This window comes from Miscanthus floridulus, chromosome 8, assembly GCF_019320115.1.
Source record: "Miscanthus floridulus cultivar M001 chromosome 8, ASM1932011v1, whole genome shotgun sequence".
NCBI lineage: Eukaryota > Viridiplantae > Streptophyta > Magnoliopsida > Poales > Poaceae > Miscanthus > Miscanthus floridulus.
The window spans coordinates 227,848,312-227,861,708 of NC_089587.1; the positions used below are offsets into that span (position 1 = coordinate 227,848,312).

Here is a 13,397-nt window from a genome sequence, read left to right on the forward strand (position 1 = left end):
CCTATTCACCCCTCCTCTAGGCTAACTAGAGATCCTATAGTAGGCAAAGTGCAATGTGGTGTTATTGTAGATGGCGTTCATGTTTCTTGTGATGCAGTAGCATATGTTATCTTAGGTGGAGGACCTGGTGCTGGACTCAAACTTGTTAACCTCGATTGAAGCCAATTGCACTAAGCATCCATGACGTCAAGTTCCTCCTCTTCGACAATGGCCATTCTAGACACCTTATCCTACCACAGTCTTGCCAGCAAATGGACATATCTGTTGATTCTCCTTTCCTCTTGTGTGGACCTTGTGCTTATCATCTTCATCACAAGAGTCCAACACCCACTTCACCCCTCACACAATTTCGCCCTCAACAGTGGCACTCTAGATATCCATATATAGCGGTGGCATTGCAGCATGACAAGGCGGCAGCGTTGCGACTCGGTGAAAGGCGACAAATGCGTGGCACAACAATGTTATAACTTTGCGGTGTGATGGCGTTGTGGAGCATTGGCGTTGAGGTTCTCGTTAGATGAAAAAAAGGGAGAATTGGAGTACGTAACGAGGAACAACCATGCATTCAATACGCATGTCACACTAGGAGCCACACTAGGAGAAAATCAAGAAAAAAATGAGAGAAAAGATTAGGTGATGTAGACTACTGCAAAAATAAGATTTTGCTCATACGACTTAGACTCTTAGACGAAAGGAGTAAATGTATAATGCGGTTATATGTTGTTAGTCTAAATAACATTTTTAATTTTTGATGGTCAAGTTTAAACTTTGGCTTAGGAGATTAAAGCACGACTCGTGGTAACACTTTACATGAACCCATGGATATATATTGGGAACTAAAAATACCTTTAATGGTAAGTGATTGGTTGGGATTTGCTATCTAAACCCCCTATTCCGGAACAAACAAAATATCCTTCCGATTACCTCTAACCAAACGTGTTGTAGATTAGGTTGTTTGGCAATGGGTTCTAGCCGCACAACCATCCAACCAACTGTTGCGACCTCAACAATAGCACGTGTAGTAGCACTTAGAACTGACACACAAATTAGAAACAAAACACTCCCAAGGATTTCATGGAGATGGAGTGAACATTTAAGATTATTTTATCCTAAAATAATATTGATAATTAATTGTTTATTCAAATAACTTCACACGACTTTATTGATTAAATTTGAAGACTGTCATTATAATTTTACTAAATTGGAGATATGCCATCATGTCCCATATGTCATTGACTCGTGTGTGCCCCACATGTCAGTGAGATACCAATGACAAATCTCCAACTTTGCAAAATTATAATAGCAAATCTCCAAATCTCTTAAATTTACAGGCACTACGCCAGATTCTTACTATAGGAACGGGGGCATTTTTACTGTAGGGGCGGCTGGGGTTGGGGGCGCCCCTACAGTGGGCGTCCTCGGGCCCCAACAGCCCAGCCGCCCCTACAGATGGCACTGTAGGGGCGGCTGGTAACCTTAGCCGCCCCTACAGTTGGGGTTGATCTGTAGGGGTGGCTCAATCACCAGCCACCCCTGCAGTGCCCATTTGTTTTTTTAAATTTCAAAATTTGAAAGGTTCAAATTTTGTTAAATGATAAGATGACCAAAATAAAAGTTGTAGATCTTGATGAGTTGAACAACTTTTGTATTCATCACTTTTACATCTGAAATCATTTAGGGTTTTAAAATTTGGTTTGAACTTGTCAAATTTCAAATTTTAAAATGTGTAAAACATTGTCACATCTAAGTTTGATCAAACTTAAATGCTGAAGCATGATTTTAGAAATTTTTAGGAAAAAAACCATCACATTTGGAGTTAGTATAAGGGAGAACAACTAGTTACAAAGTTTACCTACAGATTAAAAAGAGAAATCACACTGTTCTAGATGATCCTTACATGATCATAGTGAACAGTGTGATTTCTTTTTTTAATCTGTGGGTCAACTTTGTAACTAGTTTTTCTTCCTCATACTAACTCCAAATCTGATGATTTTTTTTCTAAAATTTTCTAAAATCATTCTCTATCAATTTATTTTGTTGGTTTTGTCAATATATACATACGAAAAGTTTGAGCAATTTAAATTTTGAATTTCAAAAAAATGCAACTTCAGACAAGATTTTGGTACCCCGAATGATTTTAGCTGAAAAAGTGATAAATACCAAAGTTGAATAACTCATCAAGATCTACAACTTTTGTATTGATCATTTCTTCATATGACAAAGTGGTAATGATATTGTTCACAAATGTGACACGTCTCTCGTATAGTTTTATAAACTATATGAGACATATGTAAGAATAGAGAACAATGTGTGCTAAGAATTTGTCAAATGAAGAAATGACCAAAATAAAAGTTGTATATATTCATGAGTTGAACAACTTTGGTATTCATCACTTTTTATGTTGAAATCAATTTGGGTCTCAAATTTTGGTTCGAACTTGTCATTTTTCAAAATTTCAAATTTGAAAGGTTCAAATTTTATCAAATGATAAGATGACTAAAATAAAAGTTGTAGATATTAATGAGTTGAACAACTTTGGTATTCATCACATTTTATGTTGAAATCATTCTGGGTCTCAAATTTTGGTTTGAACTTATCATTTTTTAAAATTTCAAATTTAAAAGGTTCAAATTTTGTCAAATGACAAGATGACCAAAATAAAAGTTGTAGATCTTGATGAGTTGAACAACTTTTATATTCATCATTTTTACATCTGAAATCATTTAGGGTTTTAAAATTTGGTTTGAACTTATTAAATTTCAAATTTCAAATTTTAAAATGCGTAAAACATTGTCACATCTAAGTTTGATCAAACTTAAATGCTGAAGCATGATTTTAGAAATTTTTAGGAAAAAGAACCATCACATTTGGAGTTAGTATGAGGGAGAAAAACTAGTTACAAAGTTTACCCACAGATTAAAAAGAGAAATAACACTGTTCACTATGATCATAGATCATCTAGAACAGTGTGATTTCTCTTTTTAATCTGTGGGTCAACTTTGTAACTAGTTTTTCTTTCTCATACTAACTCCAAATCTGATGATTTTTTTCCTAAAATTTTCTAAAATCATTCTCTATCAATTTATTTTGTTGGTTTTGTCAATATATACATATGAAAAGTTTGAGCAATTTAAATTTTGAATTTCAAAAACATGTAACTTTAGACATGATTTTGGTACCACAAATGATTTCAGCTGAAAAAGTGATAAATACCAAAGTTGAATAACTCATCAAGATCTACAACTTTTGTATTGGTCATTTCTTCATATGACAAAGTGGTAATGACATTGTTCACAAATGTGACACATGTCTTCTATGGTTTTATAAACTATATATGATATGTGTAATATTAGTGAACAATGCGTGCTAAGAATTTGTCAAATGAAGAAATGACCAAAATAAAAGTTGTAGATATTCATGAGTTGAACAACTTTGGTATTCATCACTTTTTATGTTGAAATCAATTTGGGTCTTAAATTTTGGTTCGAACTTGTCGTTTTTCAAAATTTCAAATTTGAAAGGTTCAAATTTTGTCAAATGATAAAATGACTAAAATAAAAGTTGAAGATATTAATGAGTTGAACAACTTTGGTATTCATCACTTTTTATGTTGAAATCATTTTGGGTCTCAAATTTTGGTTCGAACTTGTCATTTTTTAAAATTTCAAATTTGAAAGGTTCAAATTTTGTCAAATAACAAGATGACCAAAATAAAAGTTGTATCTTCATGACCTTTACAACTTTGATGTTTATCAAATTTTCATTTGAGATCATTTGGTGTCTCAAAATTATTTTAGTAGTTTTGATTTTAATTTTTTAAAATTTAATTTTTTTTTCTTTTTTAAAGGTTCAATTTTGCAATGTTAAATTGTTGTGGTTGTTTTAATTATTGTATATGTAAATATATCTATAAAAATAATTATAAAATTTTGTAATTTTAGTTATTGCAATTTTACAATTTTAAATTGTTTTAGCTTTGGCCGTCAGCCAGGGTGCCCACGTCGCCCGAAATTCTCCTGCCCGTCCGATTCTCCGATCGACGGCCCGTGTGTTGGTTCCGTCGCTCGCTGCAGCCCGTGCCCGCCCGCAATGAAGCACTCGGCGGCTCTCCGATTCTCCGCTCTCTCTCTCTCTCTCTCTCCCTCCCTCGCTACCGGCTCGCGACGCGCCTCAGGCGACGGCGCGGGACGGCCTCGGCGGTGGCCCGCCCTCTGCGCGGTGGTGGCCTCCCTCCTCCTCCTCCTTCTCCTCCTCCTCCTCCTCCACCACCCCCACCACCACGTCGCTTCCTCCTCGCGACGCCACGCGGCGGGTCGCGCGGCCTAGGGTTTCGCCCCTCCGTCGCCGGTCGTCCCCACGGCCGCGCGGCCAGCCAGCGGAGGCCCCTCCGTCGCCGGTCATCCCCACCATCGCCGCCCAGTGCCTGTAGAAGCTCCCGCCAGCAACAACAAGTTCACCTACAACTGCGACGGCCACACCTTCAACTACCTCGTCGAGGATGGATTCAGTGAGTAGCTTGCTTTCCCTCCCCCTCCCCGTCCGTCGCTCGCCCCGGTCCGCCCTGTTCCGCGTGGATCTATGCCACCGTGGGCTCGAATCGGGGCTCGCCTCGCTTAGATCTCGCAGGGCTCGCCTCCATCCACTGCCTGGTGGGGGTGGGGTCTCAGGCTCGGTCGTCTCGAGGTGGTGTGGGGTTAGATTCGACGGTTGCTTCGAGGCTAATCTGAGTGGAGCGGGCTGTTGCTTGACGCTCACCAATCGAAGCTGCTGTTTGGACTCCACTTTGAGTTGAGATGAGATGTGTTTTGGGGAGGGTCGGGAGTTGCTGTAAATGGCTATTTTTAGGGGGTCACCTGCTTGGATAATTTCTATGTATGGTATATCGGTATGCATGGTGGGCAGCAGAAAATTTAGGCCCGTTGCATCTCATCTGCTGAGATGCGTTATGGATATAGCTTCAAGGTGTCTCGATCGTCCTTGACTTTAGGGAACCTAATCACAGATTCAGGGGTTTTCTGGATTTGGTGTGGTTGGATTGTGTTCTAGTGCTTTCTGTGGGGGATAAAAGCACTGGCACATATCTCTCATGTGGAACCATGCGGTTTCTAGTCATTGGAAGGGGTGGCCATTTTGCCAATTCTATTGGTGTTAGTTGATGAACTCCGCTTATGGTGGGGCGCCTTTGGTGTCCCAGCATAGCAGGTCCCAAGCCCTGATAAAGGAGGAGGGTTGTGTTAGGCGTGGCGAGCCAATGTAAAAACTTAGCCACTTTAATAGAGATGAAACTCGAAAGAAAATCGTTGGGGCGTAACCCTCTTAGCGACGCGCCATATCGGAATCCAGGTATGGTGTTAAATGGGCAAGGGCCAGGTCGTCACCCCCGTGACACGCCGTGTCATGATCTGGGCATGGTGTCAAGTGACCAAGGATCGGGTCATCGCTTCCTTAGTGGCGCGCTACCTCGGTGCCCGGGTGTAGTGAAAAATGAGCAAGGGTCTTCGCATCTGAGTCAACGGGTGCAAAGGGTAAGGAAGCTAGTCGAACCAACTAGGATCCGTTTAGGTAGTTGGAATGTAGGGTCACTTACAGGTAAGTTAAGAGAATTAGTTGATACCGCGACTAGGAGGCGTGTAAATATATTATGCGTTCAAGAGACTAAATGAAAGGGTCAGAAGGCGAAGAAGGTAGACAATACAGGTTTCAAGCTTTGGTACACAGGGACAGTCGTGAATAGAAATGGAGTAGGAGTTTTGATTGATAAGAGCCTCAAGAATGGTGTGGTGGGAGTGAGAAGATAAGGAGATAGGATTATCTTAGTCAAGCTTGTCGTTGGTGATATGGTCTTGAACGTAATTAGTGCATATGCCCCTAAGTAGGCCTCGACGAGAGTGCTAAGAGACAGTTCTGGGAAGACTTAGATGGCCTGGTTAGAGCTATACCTAGTAGTGAGAAGCTTTTTATAGGAGGAGATCTTAATGGGCATGTAAGTACAACAAGCGCAGGTTTCAAGGCAGTTCATGGAGGTTTTTGGTATGGTAGTAGGAATCAGGAGGGGGAGGAAGTTCTGGACTTCGCGGTAGCTTTTGACCTGATGATAGCCAACACTTTCTTTAGAAAGAGAGAATCTCATCTAGTGACCTTCAGTAGCGGACAACACTGTAGCCAGATTGACTTTGTCCTCGCAAGAAGAAAGGACAAACGAGCATGCTTGGATTGCAAGGTGATACCAGGGGAGTGTGTTGTTTCTCAACATAAGCTTTTGGTGGTAGATTTTCATTTTCAGGTGCGTGCCCGTAAGGATAAACAAGCTAAGATTGAAAGAACAAAGTGGTGGAAACTGAAAGGGGAGACATCAGAGGTATTTAGGGAAAGGGTTATTAAAGAGGGCTCTTGGAAGGAAGAAGACGACATAAACAACATGTGGGACAAGATGGCAACAAACATTCGGAAGGTAGCCTCAGAGGTGTGTGGAATAACCAAAGGAAGGGGACACGAGGCTAAAGATACTTGGTGGTGGAATGAGGAAGTCCAAAGGGCTATTAAGGAGAAGAAAGAATGCTATAGACGCTTATACCATGACAGGAGTGTGGACCACATAGAGAAGTACAAGGTGGCAAAGAAAACTGCAAAGCGAGCTGTAAGTGTGGCAAAGGGTACAGCGTACGAGGATCTTTACCAACATTTGAGTATGAAGGAAGGAGAGAAGGACATTTATAGGATGGCTAGGGTTCGTGAGAGAAAGACATGGGACTTCAACCAAATTAAGTGCATTAAGGATGAAAGGGAGCATCTCTTGGTGAAGGAGGATGAGATCCGACACCGATGGCAAGAGTATTTTGACAAATTGTTCAATGGTGAGAATATGGACACAACCTTTCAGTTAGATGACTCTTTTGATGACACCAATATGCGCTTTGTACGGAGAATCCAAGAATCTGAGGTCAGAGAGGCGTTGAAAAGGATGAAAGGAGGTAAGGCGATGGGACCGGATGGTATCCCAATCGAGGTGTGGAGATGCCTCGGGGACATAGCTATAGTATGGCTAACCAAGCTGTTCAACCATATTTTTCGATCGAACAAGATGCCTGATGAGTGGAGGAGAAGTATATTGGTACCGATCTACAAGAATAAAGGAGATATTCAAAGTTGTACGAATTACCGGGGAATTAAGTTGATGAGCCATACTATGAAGCTATGTGAGAGAGTTATCGAGCATCGCTTGAGAGCAATAACGCGGGTCTCTATAAACTAATTTGGTTTCATGCCCGGAAGGTCAACCATGAAAGTCATTTTCTTAGTAAGACAAGTTATGGAGCGGTATAGGGAGAAGAAGAAGGACCTATACATGATTTTTATTGACTTGGAGAAGGCTTATGATAAAATACCAAGGAATATTATGTGGTGGGCTTTGGACAAACATAAAGTCCCAACGAAGTACGTCGGGCTCATTAAGGGCATGTACAATAATGTTGTGACTAGAGTTCGAACAAGTGATGGAGACACGGATGACTTCCTGATTAGGATAGGACTACATCAATGGTTAGCTTTGAGCCCTTATTTGTTTGCTTTAGTGATGGATGAGGTCACAAGGGACATACAAGGGGACATCCCTTGGTGTATGCTTTTCACGGACGATGTAGTGCTAGTTGATGAAAGCCAGACAGGAGTGAATCAGAAACTAGAGTTATGGTGGGAGACTTTGGAGTCCAAAGGTTTTAGACTCAGTAGAACTAAAACTAAGTATATGAGATGTGACTTCGGCACTACTACTCGGGAGGAGGAGGATGTTAGTTTAGAAGGTCAAGTAGTGCCTAGAAAGGATACCTTTCGATATTTAGGATCAATGCTACAGAGGGATGGGGATACTGATGAAGATGTTAGCCATAGAATCAAAGCAGGGTGGATGAAGTGGCGGCAAGCGTCTGGTGTCCTATGTGACAAAAGGGTACCACAGAAGCTAAAAGGCAAGTTTTATAGGACGATGATTAGACCTGCTATGTTGTATGGTGCAGAATGTTGGCCTACGAAAAGACGACATGTTCAACAGCTAAGTATCGCGGAAATACGTATGTTGCGTTGGATTTGCGGTCATACAAGAAGGGATCGAGTTCGGAATGATGATATACGTGAGAGATTAGGGGTAGCGCCAATTGAAGAAAAGCTTGTCCAACACCGGTTGAGATGGTTTGGACATGTGCAACGGAGACCTCCAGATGCACCAGTGCGTAGTGGAATCCTAAGTCAGGATAGTAACATGAAGAGAGGCAGAGAAAGACCGAAGTTGACTTGAGTAGAGGCAATAAAAGGAGACTTGAAAGGATGGAATATACCCAAAGACTTAGCCTTAGATAGGAGTGTTTGGAAGACAGCTATTCACATGCCTGAACCTTGATTGCTTCTGATGAGTTTCAACTCTAGCCTACCCCAACTTGTTTGGGACTTAAAGGCTTTGTTGTTGTTGTTGTATTGGTGTTAGTTGATGCTGTGGCCATGTAGCTCAATTTTGCTTTCATTTGGTACAATTTTATCACATAAGAGGTTGTGGCATATTATAGTATTATGCGTATGCGATAATGAATGTTGTAATATCAAGTTCTTAGTGCCTGATATGAGTTAGGCATCCATTTTAGTATCTTGTGTTGTTCTAGAGCAAATATACCAAGTTATTGTGCAAAAGAAGTATGCTGCAAGTACCACTGTATGATTACATAATGGCGAGTTTGCATTGGCATTGTGACTTGTGAGTTAGCCAGTTAGTAGGTGCTAATCTTTAGAATACTTTGATTAGCAGTGTTTCTGTACGTATTGGACAGGCGCAATATGGCTGCGCTAATATAGAAGATCCATTATTTCCTTTTCTTGAAGTCATCTTTAGTTGACCTGAAGCAAATATAACTATTTCTTTCTTAGTTATCTATCCCTTGTGAAAGTTCTTAGGTTAACATGAAACATCGGTTAATATGTTTGTGCTTTGATGCTTACTTTATCAATCAACCAATGCTCTAGAACATGTTGATGATAAATATTGTTTGCTTTTTTACAGCGTATTGTGTAGTTGCTGTTGAATCAGTCGGGCGACAAATCCCCTTTGTTGTAGCGGACAGCTTGAATAGGGAGTTTGGGTGTGTTCCCTTTGTTCTTTTTACACAACAGTCAATCAATCATTTAGATCCCTTGACTTTCTTGACTAACATCTATTTGTTTTTACCACTAATAAAGATCAAAGCTTAAAGAGCACATGCAGTACTGTGTGGACCACCCTGAGGAGGTCAGCAAGCTTGCCAAGGTGAAGGCTCAAGTCTCAGAAGTCAAAGGAGTTATGGTGGAAAACATTGAGAAGGTACTATATTTAATCATCTGAAAAAATACACATCTCTGCATTATAATGAAAAAGACAGCACACCTCAACAAACATTATTCCTAATTCCATATTACTATTTTGATGTTCAGGTTCTTGACCGTGGTGAGAAGATTGAGCTGCTTGTTGACAAAACTGAAAATCTACGTTCTTAGGTATTGGATTCCTTTATGATGTCTACATTAGCAATTTAATTTTGGCATGTGTGTAGATCCAAGAAAGCATAGATGAGTTCTTTTGGCTATAAAAAAGTTAGCATAGGTCTTTCACCCTGAGAAGAAAACATGTGTATGGCTTCTTGACCCTTAACATTAAGTGTATAATGAATTTGAGTCGATATGTTGTAGAAATTTGATATATGTGCTACTCAATCCAATTCGATTGCCAGTAACCTTGTTCGTTGAAATGCCATTATTGCGTTGTAGGGATTGCATCATTTGTTAAATAATTCTAGACTGTATTGTTAGACTGTATTGTTTATGCAAATCTATCTTTGTACCTATATATGTAAATCTACGCAAGGAGAGGGAGAGGGAGACATTTGGCTTTGTCTTAAGAAATGGGAGCATCAAACTCTTTACTGAGGTACTCATACGACCATGACACCTAGGATCAAGCCTGGGTGTTCAGCCTCTCAACTGGAATCTCTACCAACCGTGTGATCGCTTAGTTTACTACAGGTTCCTATTGTTGCCAACTATGATTTTTAGTTAGTTTTGTTTTAAGCAACAACTCTTAGGTCAATCATTCAGTATATGAATGTGGAACACTGCTTAAATTTGGTGGTACTGGGCAAGTGCTCTTTCTTACAACAGACTGTACACATGTTGTGCCTTTGTATTTGTGCCATTAAAAATGTATCATATTAATGTGACATCTTTTTTAAGCCATTGATGAGTGTTACTGTTTAGTAACAAAATCCATATGATTAGTAGCATATGTCGCTATCTTCAAGTTTTAATGTTTTGCCTCACAGTAATAAGATGGTAGGATGCTCTTGAAGAACATGGGAGAATGATAGCATCTATGAAGTTTGTGTGATAGATGATTATCTGATTATGACAGGCTTCAACTGATGTGTTACAAGTATCTATGGGACAATTTGACCACAGAGAAATTCCCAGCAGAGAATTTATTCAGCTATTTTGACCTGGACCCCAACTACTTGTTATCAGATGATGTCAAGGGGTACATTAGCTCATTGGGATTCGATGCAAAGGTGATATGTCTCACCTTTAAACTTTGTAGTTCTTCCTTCTAATAGTTCTCAATAGTTCTCAGGCAATTTACTGTGATTGACCAACCAGTTTATTCATGGGAAATCATTCGCAGCTATGTGCTAGCAAATTGGGCAAATCCAGAAGTGTGACTAATTGGTGATAACATGTTGTTTGATGCTTGCAGGACTGCAGGTATCTGTATTGGCTGCTAGCTGATAATAAGACACTCTGTCCAGTAGTATTGCACAAGTTATCTTTTTTAGAGATTAGATTTCATCTGTGTCACCATTGCTTGTGTTGTCTGTCCAGTAGTAGCAGCCTGTGAAATATGACAGCCTTTATAATATGACAGTCTTTATAAGGAATATAACTAGTCTTCCTGTGAAATGGTCTTGTGTTTCTGTAGTTATATTCCTGTGAGCCTATGAAATACTACCTGTACTAGTCCACTCTGTAGGAATATAACTAGTCTTCCTATGAAATGGTCAGATTCGAATTTAAATTATATATATATATATGTGGTCAGATTTGAATTTGAATTATTTATTTATTTTTGCTAAAAAATCCACTGTAGGGGCGGTTTTTGATTGAACCGCCCTTACAAATACACACAGCAGGGGCGGCTGTTGATATAGCCGCCCTTACAGAAGTCCACTACAGGGGGCGGCTGATATTACCAGCCGCCCTTACAGAGGGCACTGTAGGGGCGGCTGAAAACACCAGCCGCCCCTACAGAAGGCACTGCAGGGGCGGTCAGGAAACCGCCCCTACAGAGGCACCCTCTGTAGGAACACCCTGGGAAGGTCGTCTGGCGCAGCCGCCTCTACAGAGGCTCTAGAGCCGCCCCTACAGTAACATTCTGTAGTAGTGAGGTTCATGAAAAAGTTTTTTATGTTCAAAATGCACACTATGATGAGATTCTTTATTCGTGCAAAAGGTGTGTAAAAAGACTTAATCTACCTAGTTTGTTCTGTCATCTCAAACAATAAAAAAATAAAATGCAGTCCCTATACCTTTCTTTCCTCATCTATGTTTAAATGACTGAATTACCCAACGATGTCTTGGAAATTTTTTCCGTCCATTTTCGTCCCTAATCGGATTAACCGAATGTTTTTTTTTTTGGTAACACCAGTGCAAACAGAGTGGCACGGGATGGCCGTGACAAAGGATCCTAGCCTTGTCCGGGTACGGGGACAAAGACACATCGCTTGTTGAACGCGTAGGATAGGATGGCAGTAATAACTGCGCTGTGAAGCCACCCCACATATAGCTGAGCAAGCTATTGCCATCAGAAAGAGATATATTTGTTATCACTTGTTCAAGAGGATTATTAGTACAAGAAGATATTTATTTGTCCAAAAGAACGCATTTCAACGGAGAGAGAGAGAGCTGTTGATATGCATGGAACACAAAAATTCTCAGCAAGATCAAAGGTAACCCGTACCCCCAACTGTGTGTGTTTCTTCAGAAACGGTTTCTCTGAAATGACAAGCCGCCTGACATGATATGCCCCTACTTGTTTCGATTAGACCTTGTTGGAACATGATATTTTTTTTATTACCGTGTTGGTTCTGTAAAATTGAACTTATTTTTTTTTTCAAAATTTTATATTATTTTTTTATATATAAATTCATTCGTGCGTTCCAAAGTCCAAACAGATGTTTATTATTGGGTTTTCAGTTTCCTGATTTCCTCCGTGTGAGAGTGTTCTTTTTTTTTTTCTGGGTCTCGAGTCCAAAGGCAGCCAACAAAGTGGTGACATGAGCATCACGTACCGGCGTTGTTTGTACTCGCTCGCATCCAGTAGGTTCCAATGGAGCACAGCCTGAAGCAACTTCCGAGGAGATTAAACAACTGCTTTCTTTTGTTTTACAAGGGGATTAATCAACTGCTATTATACCAGCAAAAGGACAAAATGCAGGCACACCAAATAGCAGCATAAGTATGCATATCACAAAATAGGCTTTTCTCATATGGTGGTTATAAGTACCCTAATGTTCCCAATGCAAATGTACAAGAAAAGAAGAAAGCATAAAAGTGGCTATGGTGATTTAGAAGACTTGATTTAGAAATACCCAGAATTTCTAATATAAAATTATGTTCTAGTTTTTTAGAAGTCAAGCTATTAAAAATGTTTGGAGAAAGGGAACAAATATGTTCTCTATCTTTTTTAGCAACTTGAAGAACTTATTGATTTACCAATTGTTTCTTTTTTTTTAACACCAAAGACTGTGGGGGAGTTCCCCACAGTGATTTTATAAATTATTCAACAAAAGGAGTTACATACTTACAAACAAGGGAGGAAAGCTGCAAATTAACTAAAAACATCTAGCCAACACACAGAAGAACGACCTAAGATCCTCCTTGAACCGACAAGACTGGAGCAAGCACCGGCTTTTGAAGTTCATGACCCACGTGTTCAAGGTTGGATTTCTTCTCTCAAAAACCTTGTCAACTTCCAAATCTCCCAGCTGGCTATCAGAGTTGCTTCCATAAAGAAGGGCAAGTTATACTGCGATCTAGCTTCGGCTAATCTTGGGAGGAGGGTTAGATGTTCGTCCCACTGAATACCAATCCTTTGCCTGTAGGACTTTGCAAAGGGACATGTGAAGAAAAGATGATCTATGTCTTCTTCTATCTGATCTTGGCACATAACACAGAATACCGTACCTTGGTTGAAATTTCTACGTCTGAGCATCGTTTTTGGTAGGGGATTTACCAGTTGTTTCTTGTTAGAAACTACTAAAGATGCTTTTATTTAGCCAAACTTAAGTGCATTGCCTCCTCAAAAGGCCTAAAAAACAAGAATGGTAATCTTT

The 13,397-nt window shown here is 40.1% G+C and overlaps 1 protein-coding gene across 1 annotated transcript; it reads left to right on the forward strand.

Annotated features, from left to right (window-relative positions):
* Nucleotides 1-3,359: 3,359 nt before the first annotated feature.
* LOC136470761 (vesicle-associated membrane protein 721-like) lies at nucleotides 3,360-9,772 on the forward strand. The gene is made up of 5 exons (XM_066468496.1): nucleotides 3,360-3,435; nucleotides 4,430-4,507; nucleotides 9,044-9,122; nucleotides 9,220-9,340; nucleotides 9,451-9,772. Exons 1-5 carry the CDS (start codon nucleotides 3,360-3,362, stop codon nucleotides 9,511-9,513), a joined length of 417 nt encoding a protein of 138 aa, XP_066324593.1. The 3' UTR covers nucleotides 9,514-9,772.
* Nucleotides 9,773-13,397: the final 3,625 nt, after the last annotated feature.

Bases quoted from the DNA above. Each gene is read 5' to 3' on its own strand.
- LOC136470761 (XM_066468496.1), top strand. From the start codon at position 3,360: ATGCGTGCTAAGAATTTGTCAAATGAAGAAATGACCAAAATAAAAGTT. The intron at 3,436-4,429 runs GTATTCATCACT...CAGTGCCTGTAG, and splicing joins TCATGAGTTGAACAACTTTG to AAGCTCCCGCCAGCAACAAC. The intron at 9,123-9,219 runs GTGTGTTCCCTT...CCACTAATAAAG, and splicing joins AGCTTGAATAGGGAGTTTGG to ATCAAAGCTTAAAGAGCACA.